Genomic DNA, 27,921 nt, shown 5'->3' on the forward strand with positions numbered 1-27,921 from the left:
CAAAAATTAATTTTCCCAAACTTTTAATAACCCACAATTTATGTATGAATAGCAAAACCAAAAGGAATTGATAGACTCTGAATTCTGATTGCATACATTGTAGAAACACTTGGTCCCAAATGACTACAATACAGTCATAAATCAAAAACCCAACAATTTTCCAATTGTGTGTGAGAGTGCCTGTGCCAGTGTGTGTGACTGGGTGTGTATACGAGTGTGTGACCTTCTGTGGAAGATCCAGTGGACAGTTACAATGTTCAGTTCAATGAAACTGGCTTAATATATTCAAATGGCTCGTGAATCCGCTCCAATTAGGTCTGAACTAATTTGTCAAGTGGAGCCAATAAAGAGGGGGGTACCAAGCTTTCCGCTGTTATTTAATTCGGATAGCCAACAAGTATCATTGGTGGAAAAGAGATATAAAAACTGTAAAGGCACTGGTGTAGTGTGAGATTTTCTTCCTAAAAAGGATTAGGGCACATTTTTGGGCAAAGTAGAGAGAGCATTACTCTCTATGTAGCCATGCTGTGGTGATGTGGGAGTCTATTCTATTGGCATTGAACGCCCACGGTAGAAATATGACCTATTGTTCTGAACTTGATGCTTTACTGTGATTAAAACAGAAAGAATCATCAAATAATAACTTAAGATTTTTTTTCCTGAACTGTTGCCCTGTATTGCTTCTGATGATTTGGTGAACACACTCTTCAGAGTAAAACTCTTTATAATTGTACATTTTAAAATCAGGCATATAATTAACTGAATGACTTTTGCCAGCTGGAGGTGCACAATAGGAACCCACTGATGCATTTCTCACAATTTTCTGCCCATTCATTTTATGCACAGAACATTCTGGCAAAAGTTCCAGTGATTTCCAAGTATGAGCTCTTGCCAGAAATGCAATTACGTAAAGCCAGTCCAAAGCAGTCCACACAAAAGCAGTGGGACTTTCTTTCTGCCTCACATCAAGGTCCAAATCAGCCAATATTGAAAGGGACAACTTATTGTCACTAAACTAAAAAAAATTAAAACAGAATTTATCATTGATACATAGTCCTCCAAAAAATGAAGTATTCCAACTGCAAAATTAACTGCTAGATATAGTATGAATTACATCTTTCAACGTGCATATCTTGTAATTGTAGTGCTATGTCTGAAACCACTGTAATTTATCACAAATGATAATATCATGGAAACATCTGGCTTATTTTGACAACTTTGCAATATGACAGCTCAATAATGTTCTGTGAGGATCTAGCAATCCTTCTGCATTTCATACACACTCCAGAAGGTTTTATTAAATCAAAAACAGCAGACGAACACAATATGAAGTAAGTTCCTGGATGCCCAAAAGGACATTTATGATTTAAACTGGATTCTCATCAGAACTCAACCAGCTAAACTTGTATTTTTTCAGCGGTAAGACAAGATCTAGGGATAATAGTTTCTGTTCATGTTCAGATTCAACTAGTCGATATCCAAGCACATTCATGGCTCCCCTACAGATATCCTGTATTTTTAAAATCTTTGCAAATGGCACCTCAGTCCTCCATGCCTGCGATATGGTTCTAGCATTCCTAGATGTTATTTTGAAAGCTGATCCAGTTCCTTCCCCGTGCGTGATGTTATATATCCAAGACTTAAGTTTTGGAGTCAAAGCTAAATCAGCAAATTTATACATTGCTGATATTTCATTAAGTGGATCTCTTACTACGTCTTCATACCGCACCATCATATAACGTCGTTTCAGAAAGTCTGGAGCTTGCTTGGTCGCTGTCTCATGAATTTGTATGTGACTTCTGCAAACTTCTTTCATGACTTCATAATTTGATGTTTCAGCTTTGTCTTTTTCAATGGGTTTACCATTAGCATTCAAAACAATACCACTGTCTCGCATTAGTGCATGAAATGATTTATCACGGGACTTAATGACAGCCCTGGGGTCTCTAACAAGGTGGATGATTTTGAGGTTCAGTGAGGGATCAGTGAGGAGAGGAAACAGTGACATTAACTCAAAGAATCTCACTTCTTTGATCACAACATGATTGTACGTTTTGCATGCTTCTTCCATTTTATAAAATTTTGACATGTTGCAATGTTTCTTGCATGTTTCTTCATTGCTGAGGTCTGTCCTTTCATAATGGTCACATGTAGGTGGTGAGCAAAGAGCTCTGCTGACCTCCCATTGGAACAAATCAGACACCAGTCTGTTTTCACGCATGTAGGAATCAAATACTGACATGTCACACAAGAATGTAGATCGTATAAGGTCTCTAACAGCCATTTGCAAGACCTTTGCACTGTTCTGATACATACTTACCCACACATGCCAGGCAGGCTCCATTAAGTAAAAGACATCAGGGTGTTGACTGAATATTTGTCCCACAAAGGAAGAACCTGACCTCCAGGATGAAAGAATGAGGATGTGAACTTTGTTATTCTGTTCGTCAGACAGGGATAAATGCACTTTTTGTCTAGAGTAGATGACGATTAAAGCAAATGTCTGAATAGCCACAAATACAGCAATGCTTGTAGTTACAAAGGTTAGCCTCACCATAGCGATGGTTGCTAATGTGGTATGGATCTGTAAAATAAAACACATACATTAGAGATTACTTCAGACTTATACAGCCACACTTCTAACCAATGGTTTGCAACTGACAAGATATAAATACAAATGGTTTCACAAAACAGTAATATGTTATATTCAGAGTCTTTTTACCTTGGCATAGGCATTAATTTTTTTTATTTAATCCTGTAGGTCATTCAGACAGGGAAAGCATGCAGCAGCTACGCACATATAGAAATCACAGGACCAAGATTTTCCACTGGTTAATTTTATGTGCTGAACACCTGAAATTTCCCAATATTTGCAGCTGACAGTTGAAGCTTCCCGCCAGTAGTGACAGCTGTAAAATGAGTCTTATTAATGCACATGTTGCCTGTACAGCAAAGTTCAAACACACATCAGGTGTCACATTGTTGAATATGTGGCCCTAATCTTTGCTGGGGTGCAATTTCCAAGCCAGGATTGGAAGACAGTAGGCATTCTGGGTGGGAAGTGTGGAGTTTTAACTCTGCAGCATGCAAGTCTTTTTACTCAGCAAGATTCCTGCCTGGAAGCCAGTTAGACTGACTGGTTTGTCTCTCCTTCAGGCAAAGAATACTGTAGCAGAGGCTGATGGTATGTTTCCTGCTGTTGGGGTGGAGATTGTAAAGTGGGTGTTGGATACAGATCGGAGGCAGAAATGGAGCGTCAGTGATCGTGCGGAGGGGGTCAGTAATATTTTGGGAGGGTCCGATCATGGTGTGGAGGGTGTCAGTCTGAGAGAAGGAAACAGGTTAGCTTGGGGAGGGGGGCTGGGGCGGAAACACTCCTGCTCCCACTGGTCCATAAGCAATGCTTGAAAGGCACTTGCTTCCTCCACACAGCAGTCTTCATCTCCCTTTAGCTGCTGGATATCTTCAGGCCAGGGAAGACTGATTAAATTTAAAATACAGTTATAATGTGAGGCATGCAGCCTTATTTAAGGTTTGATTAGAGCAGATTGATTTCCTGTACCCGTCCTACCTCCAATAAAACCAGAAATGGTCTGATTGAAGACAGTTCTATTGAAGTATGAGAGTTTTTTTTCCTTTTAACTCCCACCCAACCCAAACCCACCCATATTTGGGGTTAAAATTCCCGTCAGTTTCCTTGTCACGCCTGGGGGAAAGGTATAAGGAAGCAAATGCAGATAAAGATTTGTATGCAACACTCCTGCAGAGCAAATATTACTTGGGCTGACAAGTGACAAGTAATATTCGCGCCACACAAGTGTCAGGCAATGACCATCTCCAACAAGAGAGAATCCTACCATCGCCCCTTGATGCTCAATGGCATTACCATCACTGAATTCCCCACTATCAACATCCTGGGGGTTACCATTGACCAGAAACTGAACTGGACTAGCCATATAAATACTGTGGCTACAAGAGCAGGTCAGAGGCTAGGAATCGTGTGACAAGTAACCCACCTCCTGACCCCCAAAGCCTGTCCACCAGCTACAAGGCACAAGTCAGGAGTGTGATGGAACACTCCCCGTGTGCCTGGATGAGTGCAGCTCCCACAACACTCAAGAAGCTTGACACCGTCCAGGACAAAGCAGCCCACTTGATTGGCACCACATCTACAAACCTTCACTCCCTCCACCACTAATGCACAGTAGCAGCAATGTGTACCGTCTACAATATGCACTGCAGGAATTCACCCAGGCTCCGTCAACAGCACCTTCCAAACCCACAACCACTAGCATCTAGGAGGACAAGGGAAGCAGATAGATGGGAGCACCACCATCTGGAAGTTCCCCTCCAAGTCACTCACCATCCTGACTTGGAAATATATTGCTATTCCTTCACTGTCACTTGGTCAAAATCCTGGAACTCCCTTCCTAACAGCACTGTGGGTGTACCTACACCACATGGACTGCAGCGGTTCAAGAAGGCAGCTCACCACCGCCTTCTCAAGGGCAACTAGGGATGGGCAATAAAAATGCTGGCCCAGCCAGCGAAGGTCACATCCCATAAATGAATTTTTTAAAAGTACCAGGGTCACAACGTCTGTAGCTTCTCAACTGATCTTTATATTAACTCACCCAGTTAAAATCTGGGCCCCAAAACCCAACAGCCATGTCAGTGGTGTCCTGCTGTAACTTCCAAAGGAGTCAAACAGAATGGCCAGGAATTAAGCTGCCATCCAGTTCTCTTCTGGTTCTGGTCCAGGACTAAGGATGACCTTTTGCAGCAAAGCCTCTGCCCACCTCTCCTTACGGGACCATCAATGGAGGGCAGGAGTGGACTCTGAGAAGTGCAGTTCCTATGTCCAGGGATTTCTTAGGGACATAGTCTATGGTTTGTACAATTGTGAGCACATCAGGCTCAGGCCAGAATTGTCGCTTTGAAAGAGGGCCAAGGAGGCACCTTCAGTTTTCTGTGGGGAATGTAGAAACCCCCACACACCTACTCCCCATCCTGGAGCCTTTTCTTGGAATTTTTATCTACTGGTGGAGGGTGAGGAGCACCCCAGCTGTGCCGAGCACACCACTTCCACAGAGGTCACATAACCTCCCCTAACCTCACAAGCCTTGCTAGACTCAGGGGTGGAGGATAAGAACAGATACACCTGAACCCTGAAAATAGAATATGTGATCCTCCAGATCTTCATGGCCTTAAGAGTTTTTAGCCTTTAAAAGCCACCTTTATTTCAGTAGAATAATACTGACCAAAGTTTTCTGAAGCTTCCTGGCATTATTTGCATGCAGTGGGTCGCCTACTCAAAAACAGTGGATGTACGACGAGTGATACCCTTCGACATTAATGGATGTAAAATTGCAGGCAACACAGCCACTATTGTCCAACTGGCCATCCACTTTGTGCAAGGCCCAGTTAATAGGAACATTTTGCAATTGTGTTTCACCCTGGAGTAATTTTTCTGTCCTCGTAAAACAGTGCATCTGCTCAGCTACCAAGTTAGAAAGGTTTGTAAATAAAAAAAATACATCAGCAACTGAAAATACCTTAAGTGCTGCAACAACCAGATGCTTACCCTGAGTAATCTTACCAATCACAGTTTTAGAAAGTGAAAGAATGCCTATTTTCTGACCCAAGGGGTAGAATGTTCCCCCCGTTGGGGGGGTTGTGCGGGCGGGCGCAGGCCCGATCGGCGCCCCCTATTGGGTCCGTGCTGCCATTTTATGTGGGCGAGCCAATTAAGGCTCACCCAGCGTGATGCGCACCTGGAAGCACTGTGCAGGCTTGGGGGGGTGGGGGGGGTTCCCTGAGTCGGGAGTGCACTCTTTTGTACATGCGCTTGAAAGAGCGCCGAAATCTTCCAGAGGTGCCTCAGGGGAATTACTTTTAAGCTTTAACGGTTCAATAAAGTGTTGAAAAGATGTTTATGACATGTCCCCGCATGTGAAACTGTCACATGAGCTGGGACATGTGCATTAATTTCAATAAAAACTTTTGAGAAAATTTAAAATCATTCACGAAACCTCATCCAGCCCATGGATAAGGTTTCATGAAAAATGCGAAGGCCGCCTGGGCTCTTCACCTGCCCGCCACGGGCAGCTCTGTTAATTATTTTAATTGTTAGTTAAATGGCCTTAACAGGCCTTTGACAGTTCGGCCAAACTGAAAATCTAAATGATGCGCGGTGACGTCAGGACGCACGCCCTGACATCACCCCACGTCATGTTACACCTCGGCGAGCGGGCCCCGCCCCTGCTCGCCAGGCCAAAGATTCGCCCCGTGGGAACAACTCACAGCAAAGTGAAGAAGGGAGAGATTGGCAAAGATTGCAATTAGGAGGGAGGGACAGTAGAAGCCCAAGGTATCCTCGTGGGACCAGGAGGAGAGCTCCTACCATATTCAACAGCAAGAACTTATATTTGCATGGCAGCTTTAAAGTAATAAAATGCCCCAAGGCACGTTACAGGAGCCGTTATGAAGGATAATTAGATACTAAGCAACAGAATGAGATTAGGGCAGATGGACAAAAGCTTGGCCAAACTGGTAGGTTTTAAGCAGCGCCTTAAAGGAAGGAAAGAAGGTACAGAGTCAGAATGGCATGGGGAGGGAGCTAGGCAGCTGAAGACATGCCCACCAACGGTGGAACCATTAAAATCAGGGATGTTCAAGAGGGCAGAACTAAATGAGTGAAGATATCTCAGAGGATTGAGGCTAGAGGGGATTACAGAAATAGGAAGGGATAAGACCATGGAATTGTTTGAAAATAAGGATGAGAATTTTAAAATGAAGTTGTTGCTAGACCGGGAGCTTTAGGTCAGCGAGCACAGGGATAGGGAACAGGATTCGGTGCAATTTAAGACATGGGCAGCAGAATTTTCAATTACCTCAAGTTTACAGAGGGTAAAATTACCAGTGAGTAATGCACTGGAATAGTCATGTCTAGAGGTAATAAAGGCATGATTAAGGGTCTCAGCAGCAGATGAGCTGAGGCAAGGTGAAGTTGTGCTATGTTATGGAAGTGGAAAAAAGTGCACTTAAGCTCTACTCAGAGTCAAATATGACTCCAAGGTTGTGAATAGTTTGGTTTAGTCTCGGACTGTTGCCAAGGAGATCGATGGAGCTGGTAGTTATGGAACGGAGTTGGAGTCAGGGCCGATAACAGCTTCAGCCTTCCCAATTAATGATCAGAGGAAGTTTCTCCTCATCCAGAATTGGATGCCAGATCAGCAGATAATTTAGAGACAGCGGAGGAGTTGCAAGAAGTAGTGGTGAGGTACAGCTGGGTGTTATCAGTATACATATGAAAGCTAACACCATGCTTTTGAATGACTTATGGCGAGGGGCAGCATATAAATTCAAAATAGAAGAAGGCTAAAGACAGATCCTTGGGAGATACCAGAGGCAACAGTGCACAAGTGGGAAGAGAAGCCATTGCAGGTGATTCTCTGGCAATAGTTAGATAAAAATGGAACAGATGAGTGCAGTCCCACCCAGCTAAATGACAGTAGAGAGGTTTTGGAGGAGGAGGATGGTATGGTCAACCATGTGAAAGCCTGCAGATAGATCGAGGAAGGATGAGGAGGGATAGTTTGCCTTCATCATATAGGATACCATTTGTGACTTTGATGAGAGCGTTTTGGTACTTGGCACAGGAGGAAACTTGATTGGATTCAAGCATGGAGTATGAGGAAAGACAGCAGGGATTTCGGTGGTGACAAGGACCCCGTGGAGAAGAAAGGGAGGTTGGAGATTGGGTGATAATTTCCATGGATAGTGGGTTCAAGGATTTTTTTTTTGATGAGGGGGTGATGACGGCAGATTTAAATCCCTGGGCCATGTTCAAATCGCTGCTTCAATTGAGAATCTACCCAGTACTTCCAGATCCTCCTCCCATTCCACGTGCTACCAGATCACAAGGTTACCCTCAATTCTACTACATGAATGTGCCTCATATTATTACATACCATAACAATCTTAACTGTAAATAAACCCTGACTGATTGCGAGCAATGCTGCAAGACATCAGCTTAAGATATTCATTTACGGCTGTATTTAATTTTCTTTCTTGACCGTTATTGGTCAAGAGAAACAACAATATAGCCTTGCAAGATGTACCAAGCTGGAGAAAGTCCCTAACATTTTGAAGTGCTACAGATGGATCCCATGGGAGGGGATTGTAAGCTTTGAGAGTACTGGGGATGGTCCTAGGCACTGGTAGCACAAGGGAATAGTACTGAGATTTGGCAGTATGAGGATGAAAGCACTGTGTAGGGGGAACAAAACTTTGGCAGGACTAGGGGTGGAATGTGAGATTTGTTTTTTTTTTATTTGCTCATAGGATGTGGGTGTCGTTGGCTAGGTCAGCATTTATTGCCCATCCCTAATTACCCTTGAGAAGGTAGTGCTGTGCTACCTTCTTGAACCCGCTGCAATCCATGTATTGTAGGAACACCCACAGTGCCGTTAGGAAGGGAGTTCCAGAATTTTGACCCAGCGACAGTGAAGGAAAGTGATATATTTCCAAGTCAGGATGGTGTGTGACTTGGAGGGGAACTTGGAGGTGGCAGTGTTCCCATGCATCTGCTGCCCTCATCCTTCTAGGTGGTGGAGGTCGTGGGTTTGGAAGATGCTGCCAAAGGAAGGCTCACTAGTAGATTCCTGGGAATTGTCAGCAGTGATGGGGGTCGGGGGTGGTACTGGTCTTGCATCATTGGGGAAATGCAGCACAGATCCAGCAGCCCTCTCTTGTAAATTTCTAAGAGCCACCTGCAGATATTAAATTAAATCATTTGCAATTTGTTCCCAAAAAATAAGTAAATCCTGTGTAAAAACTGTTTTATATATATATATATATATATATATATATATATATATATAATATATATATATATATTCTGCAAGTTTATTCATGAAGCTGGGATATCCCTGCTTCATAAATAAATGTGCAGAATTCACTGTCTGTCATTACCTCAGCTTCTAAATAAACACAAGATTGTTCTAAAAATATTAATTTTTACTTTCAAACTATAAAGTTCAGTCAGTAATCTTTGCGTCACTTGGTAAGTGGGTAGATGGGGCTGAGCTTGCAGTGAGCACAGTCTGTGAATGGACGGCCTTACTGTGATTCATAAACTCTTTCGGAAAGTAACACAGAAAGCATGGTTTACCCAAGATAAGAATCCAAGGGCAGAATATTTAGGTCGGCGTGTAGGCACGTGCCCGACACGCACGAGCATGAAATAGCGCGTGACGATGTGGGGCGAGCATCCCGACATCATTGCGCATTTGCACGTTGTTTTGGTTGGCGGGCGCGTGCGGAAGTTGGCAGCACGCCTGCCGACAATTAAGAGGACTATTAAGCCCATTAATCAATTAATTAAATTTAATTTTTCGCTGCCTGTCCAATCTTTCAGTTGGTGGGCAGGCGAATAGGCTAGGCGGCCTACACATTTTTTGCGAAACCTCATCCACGATGATGTTTCCAGCAGTGACTAAAAAAAACAACTTTTTTAAGCTCATTTTTCACAAGTCTCCGTTCATGTGGCAGAGTCACATGTGGGGACATGTTTTCCCTATTTTTAAAATCTTTATTTCTCATGTTAAATATCTTCAGCTCCCGTGAGGCAGCTCTGTGCCTTCAGGGAGCTTTCACTGAGCGCACCCATGCACAAGCGCACACTTCAGCGCTCGTGCTCCTCCAGCCCCTGCCCTGGAAGCACTGAGCTTTTCAGTGCGCGTTGTACGCTGGCTGGCCGTTGATTGGCCAGCCAGCATGAAATCGCGGTCGAGGCACGATCGCGGGCTGCGGACTGTTTCGCAGTCCCACCCACTGCACCCACCCGACAAGGGGAAAATCCTGCCCCTAAAATATTTTTGAATGAAGATCCATTAACAAATTAATTACGTGGTTAACAGCTTAATATACAAAAAAAGTACCACACAAAAAATAACCAATGCCTAACTCACCCACTGAAACTGGATAAAGGAATCCTTACAAATTGCAAACATAAACAAGAAAAAATTATTTTTTTCGCAGTTTGATAGACTTTCAAAAGCAAGAAATGTAGTTAATGACCAGTTTTCAAACAGTTCAGTTAGTGTACCCAAATTTATCAACTAGGTTTGTATTCAAATAATTTTCCAAATCCCACAAAATGAAAAACTTATTCTGAAAGATACAATATTTTCATTGAGAATAATAATTAATATATTGTTGGAATTTCAAGATAAAGGAAAGATTGCTACAGTTGTGTTATTAATATTGGCTCTCATACTTGGGATAGGTAATGCACCTCTTTCTCATACAGTCTTAATACAAGTTTAACTGAATAAAGCTCTGAAATTTTTAGTCCAGCTTTCCTTGAAATAATTTTGAAAAATGATTGAGCAAAGATTTTGGTGGCTCAGGTGGTACAGATACACACTGAAAACATAATCAGGCTGCACAAAGTCAGGCTGTACATAGTCAGGCTGCACAAAGTCAGGCTGTACATAGTCAGGCTGTACATATTCAGGCTGCACATAGTCAGGCTGCACAATTTGTTTCAGTTCATAGCCCTGGGCTGAAATATGCAAGGCCAAGTCCAGGAGTTTGGGAGAAGCTGAGCCTTTAAGTAAAAATGAAGGCAAAAGAAGTCACAAATGACAATTCAATGCATAAATGCAAATCAAATTATCAAGCAACATGTATTCTTATTTTAATTAGACTAGACATTTCGGTTACTGAGGAAGGCAATAGTGTCTGATTTATTTTTGGAGTATTTTAAGTTATTTGTGGGGAAGGATAATAGATTATCATGTGGCAATGTTACAGGGACTTGTGACAGGTAAATCTTAAGATTGATATTGGAACTTCTGTTAGGAGGTCACTCAGGCAAACTATAAAGGTAAATACACACTTTTAATCACAAAATCTTTCATAAGAATTATTTATGTATTTTTTAATGGAGCATGTAAAATGTAAACATTTTTATATACTCATGTTTTATTAACTTGTTCTTGGTATGTATGTGGGTTGTTTTCTTTCCAGTGGAGAAGACTGAGGAGAGATTTAATTCAGGAGTACATAGTTAAGAGGGACGTGGATAAAGTGGAAAGGAAGGACCTTAGCAGAGTGGTCAATAACCAGGGAATATTCATTTAAACAAACTGACAGAGGATAAGAGGGGGGGTTAAGAAATAATTCCACACAGAGATTGGTGGGGTCTGGAACACTTGGATATGCACTTGGAAGAGCTGTGACCTGAAGGGTTATGGACCAATTGCTGTAATGTGAGATTAGACCGGACCATTCTGTTTCAGTTGGCTTGGAGACAATGGGCAGAATGGCCTCCTTCTGCACTGTAAATTTTCTATGCTTCTATGTGTGTTACACTGACAAGAAATATAAGGTGATGATGCACCTGCTCCTTGAAGTGCTGCAATCCTTGTGGTGATGGTATTCCCACAATGGTGTTGGGTAGGGAATTCCAGGATACTGTCCCAGTAGCAATGAAGGAATAGATATATATATGTCCAAGTCAGGATAGTATAGGACTTTAAGGGAAACTTGCAGGTGATGCTGTTCCCACAACATTGCTACTGATGCCTTTCTAGGTGGTGGGGATCACAGGGGAGGGAGACACTTTTGAAGTAACTTTGATGAATTACTGCAGTGTGCCATGCTCAGCACAACCACAGTGTGTCATCTTTGGAGGGAGGGGATATCGAGTCTGCAGGGACACTACTTGAGTGAACACCTCTATATTGGACAGAATCAAGATTCTTGAATGTTGCGGTGGCTGCACCCATCCAGTGGAGAGTATTCCATATGAACTCTCCAGTATTCCTGCCTTTAGCAGGAGAAACTTTGAGCGGTTTGAAAGTGAGCCATTTGACACAGAATAACCAGCCTTTGTCCTGCTCTGATAGCCAGGGTGTTGATATGGCTAATCCAATTAAGCCTTTAATCAGCGGTGACATCCCAACCCAGCTGCAAGATGTTGATGGTGGGAAATTAGGTGATGGTGGTATAACATGGTGCTTTATTATCACAGTATTTATAGTATATTACATCTGCATGCACTTCATGTCTATGAAGCCTTAATTGCTCATCACATTTTTGTCACAAATTTCTCAATATAAGTTCCTATGATCAAATTTATAATGGAACCTGCTATGTAAGCTCTGTTATATTGTCTCCTATCTTCCTACCAGCACCTCAATGTTATACTTTCAACCTCTCAGCCTATATTACTCAGAAACTCCAAAACTTCCACAAATTCTACTTTTCTGCTTTCCAAATTGCACTGTGTTTTGCTATTTAACTATAAATAATATAAAAAACAAGTGAAGAAGACACTCAGTAGAGCGCATACCTCCACCATGCTGTGTTAACTCAATGTTATTACAATTATGCAGCTCTTCCTTGAGGCTGTTCCCTGCCTGGTAGATGCTCTGTAACTACAAAGCTGAAAAAAGAGATCTTTTTATCAAGAGCTTCCACCTCACTGTAGAAGCCTTCAGACCAATCCATATCCAACAACCTGCATGGAAAACCCTGCTCATGTTTTGACAGCTGCGACAAGTTCCACCACAGCAGCTGAGAAAATCCACAACATTCTTAAACAAAAGTCAATTCGCCCTATAATCCCAATGTTATCGGATCCTTTAAAAAATTCCAGGATCTGGACCCAGATTTGCATCTCTGTCAAAACCTAATCAGTTCTTCCTTGGGCCATACCTTGTCCCTTGAGTTTTGTTGCAATCCACCCATTAGTATTTGAGATATGGGCCAGAGGTTTCCCGTCCTGCCATCTGAAGAGTTGGTGGGGATATCTCTCTGCTGACACTGGCTGCCCACAACGAGCATTAATTAGCTGCAGGCGGGACTTCTGCCCCTCACTCGGGAGGAAAACCCGCCTCAGAGCACTGCCAGCCAATCCAGCATCTCTCTAGTCCCTGCAGCGCCAGAAGCTGCAGTGGACAGAAGTGGAACTTCATGCAGTCCATGGAGCCTAAGTTCTAGGAGTTCAGGAAAAGGTAAGTTTTCGGGGTCATAGTGGGTTGGGCAGGGAAGGTATAGGGGGTGGATAATGGGGGATTGGGATGCCAGGAGAAGAGGCTGGGAGGGGATGGAGGTGCAGCAGCCACTGGACCCTAAAGGGGGAGAGAGACACCCAAAGTTAGAAGAGGGCTTCTGATGGAGGTGCCCCCCCTCCCCGCCCCCCAACCCCCCCCCACCGCCCCCCACCCCCCCCCCACCCCACCACCACCACACCCAAGGCCTAAACTCGATTATTTTCAGGCTTGTCTCATATCCAGGAAATCCTCCTGCCAGCCTAGAAATTGAGGATGGACAGGAAGCAGCCCTTAAGTGGTCAATAATTGGCCACTTAAGAGCCTCAATTGGCACAAGGGTGGGCAGCCTGTCTGAGGCCTTGTCCCCCAGCGTAAAATTGCTGAGCAGTCATGGCGGGCAGGAACCCAGCGGGAAGCCCATTCGTGCTATTTCACGCTCACCCCGCCCTGTCTATAAACCCACCAGCGGGGGAGAGTGAATTTCAGGCCATATTGTTTACAAACAGATTAACAAACTGGGGCAAAACCATTACCTCTGCCCACTTTCAGTGGCAAAGGAATAAGGATAACATGTATTATGTTAAACGGGGACTGAATTGTGTCTTTACACCCTAAGTTAATTAATCTCCACCTTCTATCTCCACTTCACCTGACACTTGACTTCCTATGTGCAATGCCATGAGCGGTCAAGTAGTAAATCATATACAGATATATATGCATACATTAGGAAGTCTGGTGTTCATCATCATGGATCAGAGGAAATGCTGTTTTAACTCATGCAATACACAATGTGTTAGCAGAGCTATGGATTTATGGTTTTGTGAATAAGTCAAATTCCTGACTACTTTTATGCTTCCTATTGGCTAATTGCAAAGTAACACTGGTTATGTAGCGCTAATCCTTTGTTTGAATATATTTTTATCATGGTGAGTTTCCATTTTATGCTTATCACCAACATTCCCTCTAAGCTGCAGCCACGAAATAATCGGGGTTAACGTTTTGAGTCCGTATGGCCCTTCTTGGCGGGTCATACAGTCTCGAAACGTTAACTTTGTTTCTCTCTCCACTGATGCTGCCAGACCTTCTGAGTTTTTCCAGCAATTTCTGTTTTTGATTCAGATTTCCAGCATTCACACTATTTTGCTTTTTTTTTAAACAAAATAATTGGGAATGTGCAGCATAGCGAACAAACTGACAGGGGTCCCTCACCATGTCTGCATTGCAACTAACAGGCCACACACATCAAAGGGAAATTGGAGGGAACATTGCTTAATACCCTGCAACACATTAAAGTCCAACATCTAAGAAAATGGTAGAACGGATCTTACTGAAAAAGAGAATGCTTGCTGAAGATTGGTATGACAAACCTTTACTATTGTGGGGTTCAAGAAGGTGCATTGCGGGTGTAAGTGCTGTAATAAGTGCTTTTACACAAAAATCAGAACTGTAAAAGCTACTGCAAAAGATTTGCTTCTCAGTCAGACGCGTGGTGATGCTTGGCGAACAACACAAATTTTTTGCAGACACACTTTCTTCAGTAAAGATGGGCTGTGTGAGGTTCACAACACAAATCAACGAGGGAACGCTAGTGAAGCAGGTTTGATATCTTATATTGGCGAGTCCTCGTAGCTAAAAGGTAAGTCGATTTTTTTCTTTCTTCCAGTTGGAAGCACAATAACACAGCCCTCCAATGCCTCTCCTCCAATGTCGATATGGGACTGCCCTTGTTTAGTTCCATTCTTACCAAGTGCACTCATAGCATCTTTCCCCTTTTTCTCACACCATTGCAGCTGGAGTCCTTCAAGGATCAATCCTTGACCCTGATACAACCTGCCTCTGCAGATACATGGTCAGTTTTGTGCATGCTAACAGGAACATTCAGAGCAACAATTCAGTCTACATATTTCCTGATCTGCTGGTAGATGTCTGATTAGCAAATCCCTGGGGATAGTGTCATTAGCGTAAAAGGAGCAGATGCAATTTATGGCATATTGTTGGTTAGCAACAGAGAAATTAGAATGGTAAGGTTTATTAGCTACGGAGTTGAATTGTTTTGCAAACATAGTGATTTCTTTGTAGCCACTTTCCTAACATCAGTTGATTGCTCCGTGACTAATTATCATTAGAGAATCAGCCTCCAATTTCATCACTGCTGCAGTCACACTGCCTACTGCATGCAAAAGTAATAAAAGAAAAACAAAACCTACATTTATATAGAACCTTTCACAATGTCTGAAATCCCTTTACAGCCATTAAATACTTATGAGTTGTAGTCACTGGTATAATATAGGCAATGTTATCAAATGGTGGAGTAGGCTCAAAGGGCTGAATGGCTCACTCGTGCTCCTATTACGTATGTCTGGATGGATGAGATGAGCTGGGCTAGATGGCGCTTGTCATCCATAATCATCTTGCGAACGGAGGGTGGAATCATGGCTGGAGTTCTGTTTATTTTGTGGCTAATGGAAGTTTACAGTGAACAGGCTTTGTGGAGTGAAATTGCCAGGACAGGAGTGCATAAAGGGCTCAAAAATAAATCAGTAACCAACCTGTTTAATCCTGCAAATGGTTCTCAAGTGTCCTTTCCATTAACTTCAATCTTCTCCTTGTCTATTTACCTTTTATCCCACTCTATTTTGGTGCTTTTATGAGCTTTTGAGGAATTAAATATCATGATAAGGTTGTGTTGCATAGTAGATATTGGAAATATATTGTAGTGAGAAGCAGTAATCAGCAGAGTCTTCAGGCTTGCTGATCGAGAAAACACAGATACAATTGTAAACCATTCCATCTTTGTCCTCTGGCCTCTTACAAGTTGTGTCACACAGAGACACCTGTGGGCTCCAATGCTTCTCACTAACAGTTCAATTATTCCACTTTGTTGTTCAGGAGTCATTTGATCTTTCTATGCTAAGAGATTACTGCTAAAATAGAATCCAACTGTATGAAATAATTATATTGAATAATATCATGCACCCAGGCAGGAGAAAGTCTTCTAATTCTTATGCAGAATGGAAAAAAATCTTGTGCAGTTTAGCTAGGCTGAGGTATTGAACCTTTCTCCCAGATATGAATTTACTATCACCATGTATGGTACAATGTGCAGAATATTAACAAGGGCTGAGGCAGTCACCAAAATCAGTGTTATCATCTGCAGAGTGTTATAAATAACGAACATACATACGAACATGGAAAATAGAAGCTGAAGTAGGCCATTCGGCCCCTTGAGCCTGCTCCACCATTAGATAAGATCCTGGCTGATCTGTTTGTGTTTTGAATTCCTTATTCTTATCTACCCCCAATACGCTTTGATTCCCTTGCCTAACAAAAATCTATCTACCTCTGCCTTAAAAATATTCCTCCACCGCCTTCTGAGGCAGAGAGTTCCAAAGTAACACAACCCTCTGAGAGAAAATATTTCTCCTCATCTCGATCGTAAAGGGTGACCCCTAATTTTAAAACAGTGCCCCCTTGTTCTGGACCTACCCATAAGAGAAAATATCCTTTCAATGTCTACCTTGTCAACACCATTCAAGATCTCATATACTTCACTCAAATCACCCTTCACATTTCTAAACTCCAGCGGAAACAAACCCAGTCTGTCTAACCTATACTCATAAGACAACCCACTTATTCCAGGTATTAATCTAGTAAACCTCCTCTGAACCACTTCCAACACATTTACATTCTTCCTTAAATAAGGAGACCAAAACTGCACACAATATTCGAGGTGCGGCCCTGTATAATTGAAGCATAACATCCTTACTTTTATGTTCAATTCCTCTTGTAATAAAGGATAGCATTCCTTTAACCTTCTTGATTACATACTGTACCTGTATACTAACTTTCTGTAACTCATGCATGAGAACACTTAGATCCCTCTGCACCTCGGAATTCTGCAGTCGTTCTCCGTTTAAGTAATACTCTGCTTTTTTATTCTTCCTGCCAAAGTGAACAACTTCCCATTTTCCCAAATTATACTCCATCTGCCAGATTTTTGCCCACTCACTCAACCTATCTATATCCTTCTGCAACCTCCTTAAGTACTCTTCACAACATACTTTGCTACCTAACTTTTATGTCATCGGCAAATTTATCCTTCACTCCCCTCATCTAAGTCATTGATGTAAATTGCAAAAAGTTGAGGCCCCATCACAGACTCTTGTTGGGCTCCACTCGTCACATCCTGCCAATCAGAAAGACTCATTTATGCATACTTTTTGTTTTCTGCCAGCCAGCCAGCCAATCTTCTATCCATGCTAATATGTTACCCCCTACACCATGAGCTTTTATTTTCCACAATAACATTTGATGTTGCACCTTAACAAATGCCTTCTGGAAATCCAAGCACAGCATACCTACAGGCTTTCCTTTATCCACAACACATGTTACTCCTTCAAAAAACTCCAACAAATTGATTAAACATAATTTTCCTTTCACAAAACTATGCTGACTCTTCCCAATTACCTTGAGTTTCTCTAAGTGCCCAGCTATAACATGCTTAATGACCAATTCTAACACATTTCCCACAACAGATGTCAAGCCGACTAGCCAATAGTTTTCTGCTTTCTGTCTCACTCCCTTCTTGAATAGAGAGATTATATTTGCTACTTTCCAGTCTAATAGAAGCTTTCCAGAGTCTAACGAATTTTGGAAAATTAACACCAATGCATCTACGACCTCATTAGCCACCTCTTTTAAGACCCTTAGATGAAGTTCATCAGGGCCCAGAGACTTGTCAGCCCGCAGCTCCGTACTAATAGGATACTTTCCTGTCAAATTAACAATATTGCTTCAGTAAAGTCCTGTAGCAGATTTTTCTACAATAAAGGAGCAAAATAAATGCAAGGTGTTGATCATAAAAACACTCATTATTAGCATGAGTGTCATCATCATATACTATTGCCAAATATTTTCATGTCAAAAGTATTCATTATCCTGCAATATCCAGAGAAGTAAATTACATTGAGAGAAAACTCAATGTATTCACTGGATGTAAAAGGTCCTATCAGAATTTTTGTTAATTAGATGTGCTTTACAGTTGTATTTTCACCCCTTAGATGTTATTTGTGTGATATACTCAGTAAAATTAAGGAGTTTCTTCTATCAGGGTCCTTTTTTAAGTTAAATAGCTACTAAAAAATGTTTATTAACTCCATCAGTTTTGACCAAGCGTTCACACCCTAAATGTTAATCCTCTGGAAAGGTGCTGTCTGATCTGCTGAGTGTTTCTAGCATTATCTGTTTTTGTTCTGGTCATTAACCTTAACAATCTATATTTTGTGTTTCCGAACCTTTTTCAATATTTAGCTTAAAACATATGCTTATGTGATTGAGAGAACTAATTTCAAACATTTTTCTTTCTTCAATCCAGCACAAATATTGTTATGACCTACCCCCAGGTGAGGTTCCCCAAAGTTGTTGATCCAGGCGAGACCCCTCAATTTGTCACCGTCTGGGTTAAATGTAAGAGTAAGTTTATTAACTACTAAAGGCAAGAAAGGATAAAACACATTCATATACGGTCATTCAGCGTTAAAAGTAAGAATTTAGCTTGAAGTAAGTGAAAATATATATATATATATATATATATATATATATAAAAGGTATACGAAACAGTCCTTGACTCGTAGGGAGTAGGTGATTGAGTATTGCGATTCGAGATTCCAGTAGAATTAACTTCAGTAAGCGAATGATCGGTTTCGAGGTTCTAGTAGAATTGACTTCAGTAGGCGAATGGTCGGTTTCGAAGTTCCAGTAGTGTTGACTTCAGTAGAGAAAGAGAGATCAGGATACCTGCAAAATGGCAGGGCTACTGTGTGTGGCTGTTACTTCTGAGTCAAACTTCCAACACTTGCTCTCTCAGAACACCCACCAACAAACAGACACCAGGGCAGCTTTTCGGTTCACTTTTAACTCCTTCTTTGTATATTCCAAGTGGGAAGCGAATTCACAGACCTGTCTGGGCAAAGCTCACAGGATTTCTTGATGAGATGATACTCATCTCCCATTATGTATCATTGTCTCTGCCGGAGGGAGCAATTAGTTCCTGGGTATCTTTACAAGTACCTCGAAAAACTCAGCAGGTCTGACAGCATCTGCGGAGAGGAATACAGTTAAAGCTTCGAGTCCGTATGACTCTTCATCAGAACTGAGGAAATATAGAAATGAGGTGAAATATAAGCTGGTTGAGGGGGGTGGGACAGGTAGAGCTGGATAGATATATTTCACCTCATTTCTATATTTCTTCAGTCCTGATGAAGAGTCATACGGACTCGAAACGTTAACTGTATTCCTCTCCGCAGACACTGTCAGACCTGCTGAGTTTTTCCAGCTATTTTTATTTTTGTTTCAGATTTCCAGCATCCACAGTATTTTGCTTTTATTTACAAGTACCTCATCTGGCAGCAGGCTGGGGTTCCATTAGCTCTTATGTAGACACCCTGCAGCATTCCAGCCAGTGGTTTGTATGCATTTTTTAAAAAAAACTTAGGTTTTCTTTTTAAAGTCCAATATTTTTAGATGCAAGCCAACATAAAGGAGAATCCCAAAGTCTTCTATAGACATCCAAATAGCAAAAGGGTGGTAAAAGGAGGAGTAGGGACTTAAAAGGGAATTTACACATGGACGAAGGGGCCATGGCTGAGGTATTAAATGAATACTTTGCATCCGTCTTTACCAAGGAGGTAGATGCTACCCAGGCCATGGTGACAAACGAGGAAGCTCTGTCACTAGAAGGATTCAAAATTGATAAGGAGGAAGTGTTGAATAGACTGACGGTACTTGACAGGCACTGGGACCAGATGAGATGCATCCAAGGATATTGAATGAAGTGAGAGTAGAAATTTCAGGGGCGCTGGCCATAATCTTTCAGTCTTCCCTGGATTCAAGGGTGGTGCCAGAGGACTGGAGAATTGCAAATTTATGCCCTTGTTCAAAAAAGGTTGTAAGGATAAGCCCAGCAATTAGAGACCAGCCAGTTTAACTTCAGTGGTGGGCAAGATTCTTGAAACAATTATTCGGGATAGAATTAGTAGTCACATGGAAAAATATAGGTTGTTAAGGAAGAGCCAGCATGGATTTCCAAAGGGGAAATCGTGTTTAACTAACTTGCTGGAGTTTTATGAAGAGGTAACAGAAAAGGTCGATGAGAGTAATGCTGTTGACATGGTGGACATGGACTTTCAAAAGGCATTTAACACAGTGCCACACAACAGACTTGTGAGAAAAGTTATTGCTCATGGAATAAAAGGGACAGTAGCAATGTGGATACAAAATTGGCTGAAAAATAAGAAGCAGAGAGTAATGGTCAATGGATATTTTTCAGGCTGGAGTAAGGTTTATAGTGGAGTTCCCCAGGCGTCAGTATTGGGGCCCTTGCTTTACCTGATATATATTAATGATCTAGATCTTGGTGTGTAGGGGACAATTTCAAAGTTTGCGGATGAAACGAAGCTTGGGAGTGTTGTGAACTGTGAGGAGGATGGTGTGGATCTTCAAGAGGACAGAGACAAGTTGGTGGAGTGGGCAGATAGGTGGCAGATGAGGAGAAGTTCAATGAGGAGAAGTGTGAGGTGATTCATTTTGGTAGGAAGAACATGGAGAGACAATATAAAATAAGGGGTGAAATTTTGAAGGGAGTGCAGGAGCAGAAATACTTGGGTGTATGTATGCATAGATCATTGAAGGAGGCAGGACAGGTGGAGAGAGCAGTTAATAAAGCATATAGTATGCTGGGCTTTATTAATAGGGGTATAGAGCACAGCAGCAGGGAGGTTATGCTGATTTTATATAGAACCCTCGTTAGCCCTCAGCTGGAGTATTGTGTGCAGTTCTGGGTGCCACATTATAGGAAGGATGTGAACACATTGGAGAGAGTGCAGAAGAGATTTACAAGAATGGTTCCAGGAATGAGAAACTTCAGCTATGAGGATAAATTGGAAAGGTTGGGACTGTTCTCCTTGGAGAGAAGAAGGCTAAGAGGAGATTTGATAGAGATGTTCAAAATCATGTGTGTGTTGGACAGAATAGATAGGGAGAAGCTGTTTCCGCTCCTAAAGGGATCATAACAAGAGGGCACAGATTTAAAGTGATTTGCAAAAGAATCAAATGTGACATGAGAAAATTTTTTTTCACACATTGAGTGGTTCGGGTCTGGAATGCACTGCCTGGAAGTGTGGTGGAGGGAGGTTCAACTGAGGCATTCAAGAGGGCATTAGATGATTATTTGAATAGAAACAATGTGCAAGAGTACGGGGAAAAGGCAGGGCAGTGGCACTAGGTCATAATGCTCATTTGGAGAACCAATGCAGACACAATGGGCAGAATGGCCTCCTTCTGTGCCATTAAAATTCTGTCATTCTGTGATTATATAATTTGGTGTTCTTCCTTCATTATCATGGTATGAAACAACAAAATCTGCTGTCTCTTTCACTTTCTCCTGAAAGGCATTGCATATAACTGGGTTATGCTCCCATGATGACAGATGTCCTAGTACCTCATCCACTTGGTCAAATTCAAATTTAGGCTTGACTGTGAGTGTCGTTCGATTGCTCAACCATAAAGCGAGAACATTGCCAAGCCAAGTCCAGGCCCATCTTCACCTGAGTGAAATTTGCACTTTGAAAACACAAGACAAGTTCGATATGTATGCTGATGACATCTAGCGCTACCTCAACCACCACCGCTTCTCCTGACCCCTCCACTGTCTCTGGTTTGTCACAGTGCTTGTATAGATGAGCAGAAATTCCCTTCAACTAAATATTGGGAAGACTAAAGCCATTGTCTTTGGTCTCTGCCACAAACTCCATTCCCTAGCGATTGACATCATCCCTCTCCCTGGTAACTATCTGAGGCTGAACCAGCATGTTCACAATCTTGATGTTGTATTTCTACACAAATGAGTTTTCAATCACCTATCCATGTCATCACCAAGGCCATCTGCTTCCACCACCGGGAGATCGCTCATTTCTACCCCTGCTTTAGCTCATCTGCTGCTGAAGCCCTTTATTACTTTATATGTATTTGCCTTTATTATCTCTAGATCTGCCATTCCAATACTCTCCTGGCCCATCTGCCATCCTACATAAACTTGAGCTCATCCAAAACTCTTCATCCTCATACCCTAACTCACACCAAGTCCTGTTCTCACAATACCCTTGAGTTTGCTGGCCTAATTGGCTCCCAAAAATGACCAAACCTCGATTTTAAAATACTCATCTTTGTTTTCAAATCCCTCCTTGTCTCACCTCTTCCTATCACTGTAATCTCTTCCAGCCCTACAACCCTCATATCTCAGTGCTCCCCTAATTCTGGCCTCTTGTACATCCCCCAATTTTAAGCGCTCCACCATTGTTGGCCATGCATTCAACTGCCGAGGTCTTAAGTTCTGGAATTCCCTCCTTAAACCTCTCTGCCTCCTTACCTCTCCGTTCTCCTTTAAGACTCTCCTTAAAACCTACTTCTTTAGCAAAGTTTTTGATCATCTATCCTAATATCTCCTTAAAAGCAAAAAACTGCAGATGCTGGAAATCCAAAACAAAAACAAAAATACCTGGAAAAACACAGCAGGTCTGGCATCATCTGCGGAGAGGAACACAGTTAACGTTTCGAGTCCGAATGACCCTTCAACAGAACTAGAGGGCCAGTGATAGGTGGAGATAACCAAAAGATGTCACAGGCAAAAGGACAAAGAGGTGTTGAAGGTGGTGATATTATCTAAGGAATGTGATAATTAAGGGTAGAAAGCAGGACAAGCAAGGTACAGATAGCCCTAGTGGGGTTGGGGTGGGGTGAAGGAATCAAAAAAGGTTAAAAGGTAGAGATAATACAATGGAAAGGAAATACATTTAAAAATAATGGAAATAGGTGGGAAAAGGAAAATCTATATGAATTATTGGAAAAGAAAGAGGGGGATCGGAAAGTGGGTGGGGATGGAGGAGAGAATTCATCATCTAAAATTGTTGAACTCAATATTCAGTCCGGAAGGCTGTAAAGTGCCTAGTCCGAAGATGAGGTGCTGTTCCTCCAGTTTGCATTGAGCTTCACTGGAACAATGCAGCAAGCCAAGGACGGACATGTGGGCATTGGAGCAGGGTGGAGTGTTGAAATGGCAAGCGACAGGGAGGTCTGGGTAACGCTTGCGGACAGAGCGAAGGTGTTCTGCAAAGCGGTCACCCAGTCTGCGTTTGGTCTCTCCAATGTCGAGGAAACCGCATTGGGAGCAACGAATGCAGTAGACTAAATTGAGGGAAGTGCAAGTGAAATGCTGCTTCACTTGAAAGGAGTGTTTGAGCCCTTGGACGGTGAGGAAAGGGGAAGTAAAGGGGCAGTTGTTGCACCTTCTGCGGTTGCATGGGAAGGTGCCGTGGGAGGGGGTTGTAGGGGGTGATGGAGGAGTGGACCAGGGTGTCCCGGAGGGAACGATCCCTGCGGAATGCCACCAGGGGGGCTGAAGGGAAGATGTGTTTGGTGGTGGCATCATGCTGGAGTTGGCGGAAATGGCGGAGGATGATCCTTTTAATGCAGAGGCTAGTGGGGTGATAAGTGAGGACAAGGGGGACCCTATCATGTTTCTGGGAGGGAGAGGAAGGTGTGAGGGCGGATGCGCGGGAGATGGGCCGGACACGGTTGAGGGCCCTGTCAACCACCATGGGTGGAAAACCTCGGTTAAGGAAGAAGGAAGACATGTCAAAGGAACTGTTTTTGAAAGTGGCATCATCAGAACAGATGCGACAGAGGCGAAGGAACTGAGAGAATGGAATGGAGTCCTTACAGGAAGCGGGGTGTGAGGAGCTGTAATCGAGGTAGCTGTGGGAGTCGGTAGGCTTGTAATGGATATTGGTGGACAGTCTATCACCAGAAATTGAGACAGAGAGGTCAAGGAAGGGAAGGGAAGTTCAGAGATGAACCATGTGAAAATGATGGAGGGGTGGAAATTGGAAGCAAAATTAATAAATTTTTCCAGGTTATGTGGCTCATTGCCATATTGTACCACACTGTATTTGATAACACTCCCGTGAAGCACCCTGGGATCTTTTATTAATTAAAGTTGCTACATAAAGATAAGCTCACTGAATGGAGATCAGGACCAGGATATTAGATAAAAACAAAAAGCTAAAAGCTACTGCGGATGCTGGAAATCCAAAACAAAAACAGAATTACCTGGAAAAACTCAGCAGGTCTGGCAGCATCGGTGGAGAAGAAAACAGTTGACGTTTCGAGTCCTCATGACCCTTCGGCAGAACTGAAGTATAGTTAGGAGAGAGGTGAAATATAAGCTGGTCTAAGGTGGGGGGCGGGGGGAGAGAGAAGTTGAGGGTGGGGTGGTTGTGGGGACAAGCAAGCAGTGATAGGAGCAGATAATCAAAAGATGTCACAGACAAAAGGATCAAAGAGGTGTTGAAGGTGGTGATATTATCTAAGAAAATTGCTAATTAAGAATGGATGGCAGGATACTCAAGGTACAGCTCTAGTGGGGGTGGGGTGGAAAGACTAACAAAGTATTAGTTGTAGATTTAAAAATAATGGAAATAGGTGGGAAAAGAAGAATCTATATAAATTATTGAAAAAAAAAACAAAAGGGAGGGGGAAGAAACGGGGTGGGGATGGGTGGAGGGGGAGTTTAAGATCTAAAGTTGTTGAATTCAATATTCAGCCCGGAAGGCTGTAAAGTGCCTAGTCGGAAGATGAGGTGCTGTTCCTCCAGTTTGCGTTGGGCTTCACTGGAACAATGCAGCAAGCCAAGGACAGACATGTGGGCAAGAGAACAGGGTGGAGTGTTAAAATGGCAAGCGACAGGGAGGTTTGGGTCTTTCTTGCGGACAGACCGCAGGTGTTCTGCAAAGCGGTCGCCCAGTTTGCGTTTGGTCTCTCCAATGTAAAGGAGACCGCATTGGGAGCAACGAATGCAGTAGACTAAGTTAGGGGAAATGCAAGTGAAATGCTGCTTTACTTGAAAGGAGTGTTTGGGCCCTTGGACGGTGAGGAGAGAGGAAGTGAAGGGGCAAGTGTTGCATCTTCTGCGTGGGCATGGGGAGGTGCCATAGGTGGGGGTTGAGGAGTAGGGGGTGATGGAGGAGTGGACCAGGGTGTCCCGGAGGGAATGATCCCTACGGAATGCCGCCGGGGGGGTGAAGGGAAGATGTGTTTGGTGGTGGCATCATGCTGGAGTTGGCGGAAATGGCGGAGGATGATCCTTTGAATGCGGAGGCTGGTGGGGTGATAAGTGAGGACAAGGGGGACCCTATCATGTTTCTGGGAAGGAGGAGAAGGCGTGAGGGCGGATGCGCAGGATATGGGCCAGACACTGTTGAGGGCCCTGTCAACGACCGTGGGTGGAAAACCTCGGTTAAGGAAGAAGGAGGACATGTCAGAGGAGCTGTTTTTGAAGGTAGCGTCATCAGAACAGATGCAATGGAGGCGAAGGAACTGAGAGAATGGGATGGAGTCCTTACAGGAAGCAGGGTGTGAGGAGCTGTAGTCGAGGTAGCTGTCTGATTTTCCACTCCCTAGTTTAGAGTCCGTGGCTAATTGTCATAGCTCTATAAAAACTCCACTTATAATCAACAAACTTAAGGAAGGCTTGTAATTACACCTTGGACTTTTCAGCTTGTCTGGACCAGTTATATATTAACTGGGTGACTAGGAATGCTGAAGCTTCAACTAGTTGTGTTCCGTTTTGAAACAGCAGCAATTATTATTGACACCCACTCCGTGTAATTGGTTCTTTTTTATATTTATTCTATTTATTCTTCCATGTGATGTGGGTGACGCTAGCATGACCAGCATTTGTTGCCCATACCTAATTGCTCCTGAACTGAGTGGCTTGCTCGACCATTACAGAGGGCAGTTAAGAATCAACCGCGTCGCTGTGGGTCTGGAGCCACATGTCGGCCAGACCGGGGAAGGATGACAGATTTCCTTCCCTATTAGTCCCTATTAAGGACATTAGTGAACCATTGCAATTAACATTGCAATTATCAACTGAAAATGCTGGAAAAACTCAGCAGGTTTGACAGCATCATTTGGATTTCCAGCATCCGCAGTATTTTGCTTTTATCTTATTGCAATTGTCAATCTGCATTATAACCAACTGGGATGAAAATTGGCAAGCCTGACATAAGCTTAAGAAAACAGAAGAAAAGCTGACTGTCTTGATTTTTTTTTAGCAGGAACATTTGGTAATGTCTGCAAAGTGAATTTCTACTCCAAATTACCTTGAAGTGACAGCCAGCAATTGAGGTGGGCTCAAATAAATCAAAATTGAGGGAATCCTGTCTGAGTTTCAATCTGTTTACCAGGCTACTCCACTTAATCCAAAGTTTCTTCATTCTGATTATTTTCTTTAGCTTCGAATTCCCATTCAGCTGTATTATTTATTAGTTCAAATTATAGGATAATTCAGATTTTGCAGTGCAAAAGTTGACCATGAATTATCAGGGGCTGACCATATATTGCATTCTGAAAGGGCACTGGAATCAACAAACTAGCAGATTAATCCAGCAACGTTTCAGAATAATAAACATGCTAGTACAGAGCGCAGCTGTGTGAAGTTGAATTATAACGCCACTCCATACAGCTATAAGAACCAAGGAGCTCCAGTCTCAGCTGGCCACCCTCTCGAACTGTTAGACTCTGTTGCTCAACTTCCTCCTTTTCCTTTCCAAATAAAAGTTAAATCATCAAAAATATAATACTTTTAAAATCAGTGGTAATCATTTCTAATAATTTAACTTTTTCAAAAGATATGAATGAAGCCTCGTTTTTTTTTCGAGGTTTAAGAACAGTGTCCCCACGTAATTTCTAGAAGCTTGTTGGCAAGTCGTGGAGCAGCTATTTATCCGCGCTGACTGTCAAGTGACTGTTGGCGCGGCTCCTGGCTCTAGGTTCGGCACGTTTTACCCCATTGCCAGCATAGATAGAAAGCATTGTCCCCAGAGATCCTAAGCTACAATATCAGGGACAATTGTAAACTAAACCAAGTCTTAAAATGCTGCACCCAAATACTGCATTGTAGTAACGATTTCCCACAATCTTAACTAAAGTTTGCAATGGTTAATAACATCAAGTGCATTCAAACGCATTCATTAACGGCATGTAGTGAATTTAGTTTATCCATTTGTCATTTTAAATTACTCCACCGCCTCCCGTCTCACACATTCGGCCCATCGTTTATCATTAATTCGGCTTCAGATGACAGGAAACGCCCAACAGTTATGCCAGCCCAGCTGGGTTCAGATTTCCAACATCAGAAATGTTCCCAATTTCACGTTTGGACAGATTTAAGCCCGGTTGGAATTGGGTCAACAAATAGTCTTAAAAACGACCTTTCAGCGAAATTCTGCCACATTCTGATGTAGTGAAGTCGATGCCAGCCTTCAGATACTGCTGAGACAGTCACACTGATCGTCCTGTCAAACTGAACCCCAGTTGCCCCCCCCCACCAACGCACTGATTTTGATCAGAATGTGCGGCATCGTTGATTTATCCAACAAACCAAGTAATGAATGCGATGTGAATTTTTAAAACAAGTTGTCGGTTTCTCGCTGTACTCACGTCTTAGACGAAAATGTGTCCTGGTTCTGTGATTAGGAACTTAACCAGGTCTGGCTCAGTTGCAATTTCTTTTGAATAGGGCTTCTTATATTTCCCACACCCCCCACTCACCACCTCTCCAAATCGCGGCTCTGCGCTTGTCTCCACACAAGTTTCCTGTTCGCTCACTCGTTGTCAACTGCGTTGAGGGAGTAATTCTTTCCGCACTCTTAACGCATGCAGCGTTTCCACCCACCTTCCGAGCTCAAGAGCGACAGATAGCGCCGTTATAGATAGTGGGCGTGTAAAGTTACAGAAA

General features: G+C 42.8%; 1 protein-coding gene across 5 annotated transcripts; it reads right to left on the reverse strand.

The window, feature by feature from the left end:
• Positions 1-6: 6 nt before the first annotated feature.
• chst6 (carbohydrate sulfotransferase 6) lies at positions 7-27,921 on the reverse strand. 5 transcript variants are annotated; one of them, XM_078544485.1, is made up of 4 exons: positions 27,624-27,819; positions 18,464-18,522; positions 8,422-8,774; positions 7-2,584 (listed from the first exon to the last, which is right to left on the reverse strand). In XM_078544485.1, the coding sequence occupies exons 3-4, from the start codon at positions 8,599-8,601 to the stop codon at positions 1,367-1,369; spliced, it is 1,398 nt and encodes a 465-aa protein (XP_078400611.1). In that variant the 5' UTR covers positions 8,602-8,774; positions 18,464-18,522; positions 27,624-27,819; the 3' UTR covers positions 7-1,366. The 5 variants fall into 5 exon arrangements, with proteins under 5 accessions (XP_078400611.1, XP_078400612.1, XP_078400614.1 ...); XM_078544486.1 differs by lacking the exon at positions 18,464-18,522; XM_078544488.1 differs by lacking the exon at positions 8,422-8,774.

This window comes from Cetorhinus maximus, chromosome 6 (genome assembly GCF_964194155.1).
Source record: "Cetorhinus maximus chromosome 6, sCetMax3.hap1.1, whole genome shotgun sequence".
In the NCBI taxonomy this organism is placed as follows: Eukaryota; Metazoa; Chordata; class Chondrichthyes; order Lamniformes; family Cetorhinidae; genus Cetorhinus; species Cetorhinus maximus.

Excerpts from the sequence above, each read along its gene's own strand:
- chst6 (XM_078544486.1), bottom strand. The coding sequence starts at position 8,601 with ATGAGGGCAGCAGATGCATGGGAACACTGCCACCTCCAAGTTCCCCTC. Across the intron at positions 2,585-8,421 it reads ATTGCAGCGGGTTCAAGAAG|ATCCATACCACATTAGCAAC; the intron begins GTAGCACAGCAC and ends TTTATTTTACAG.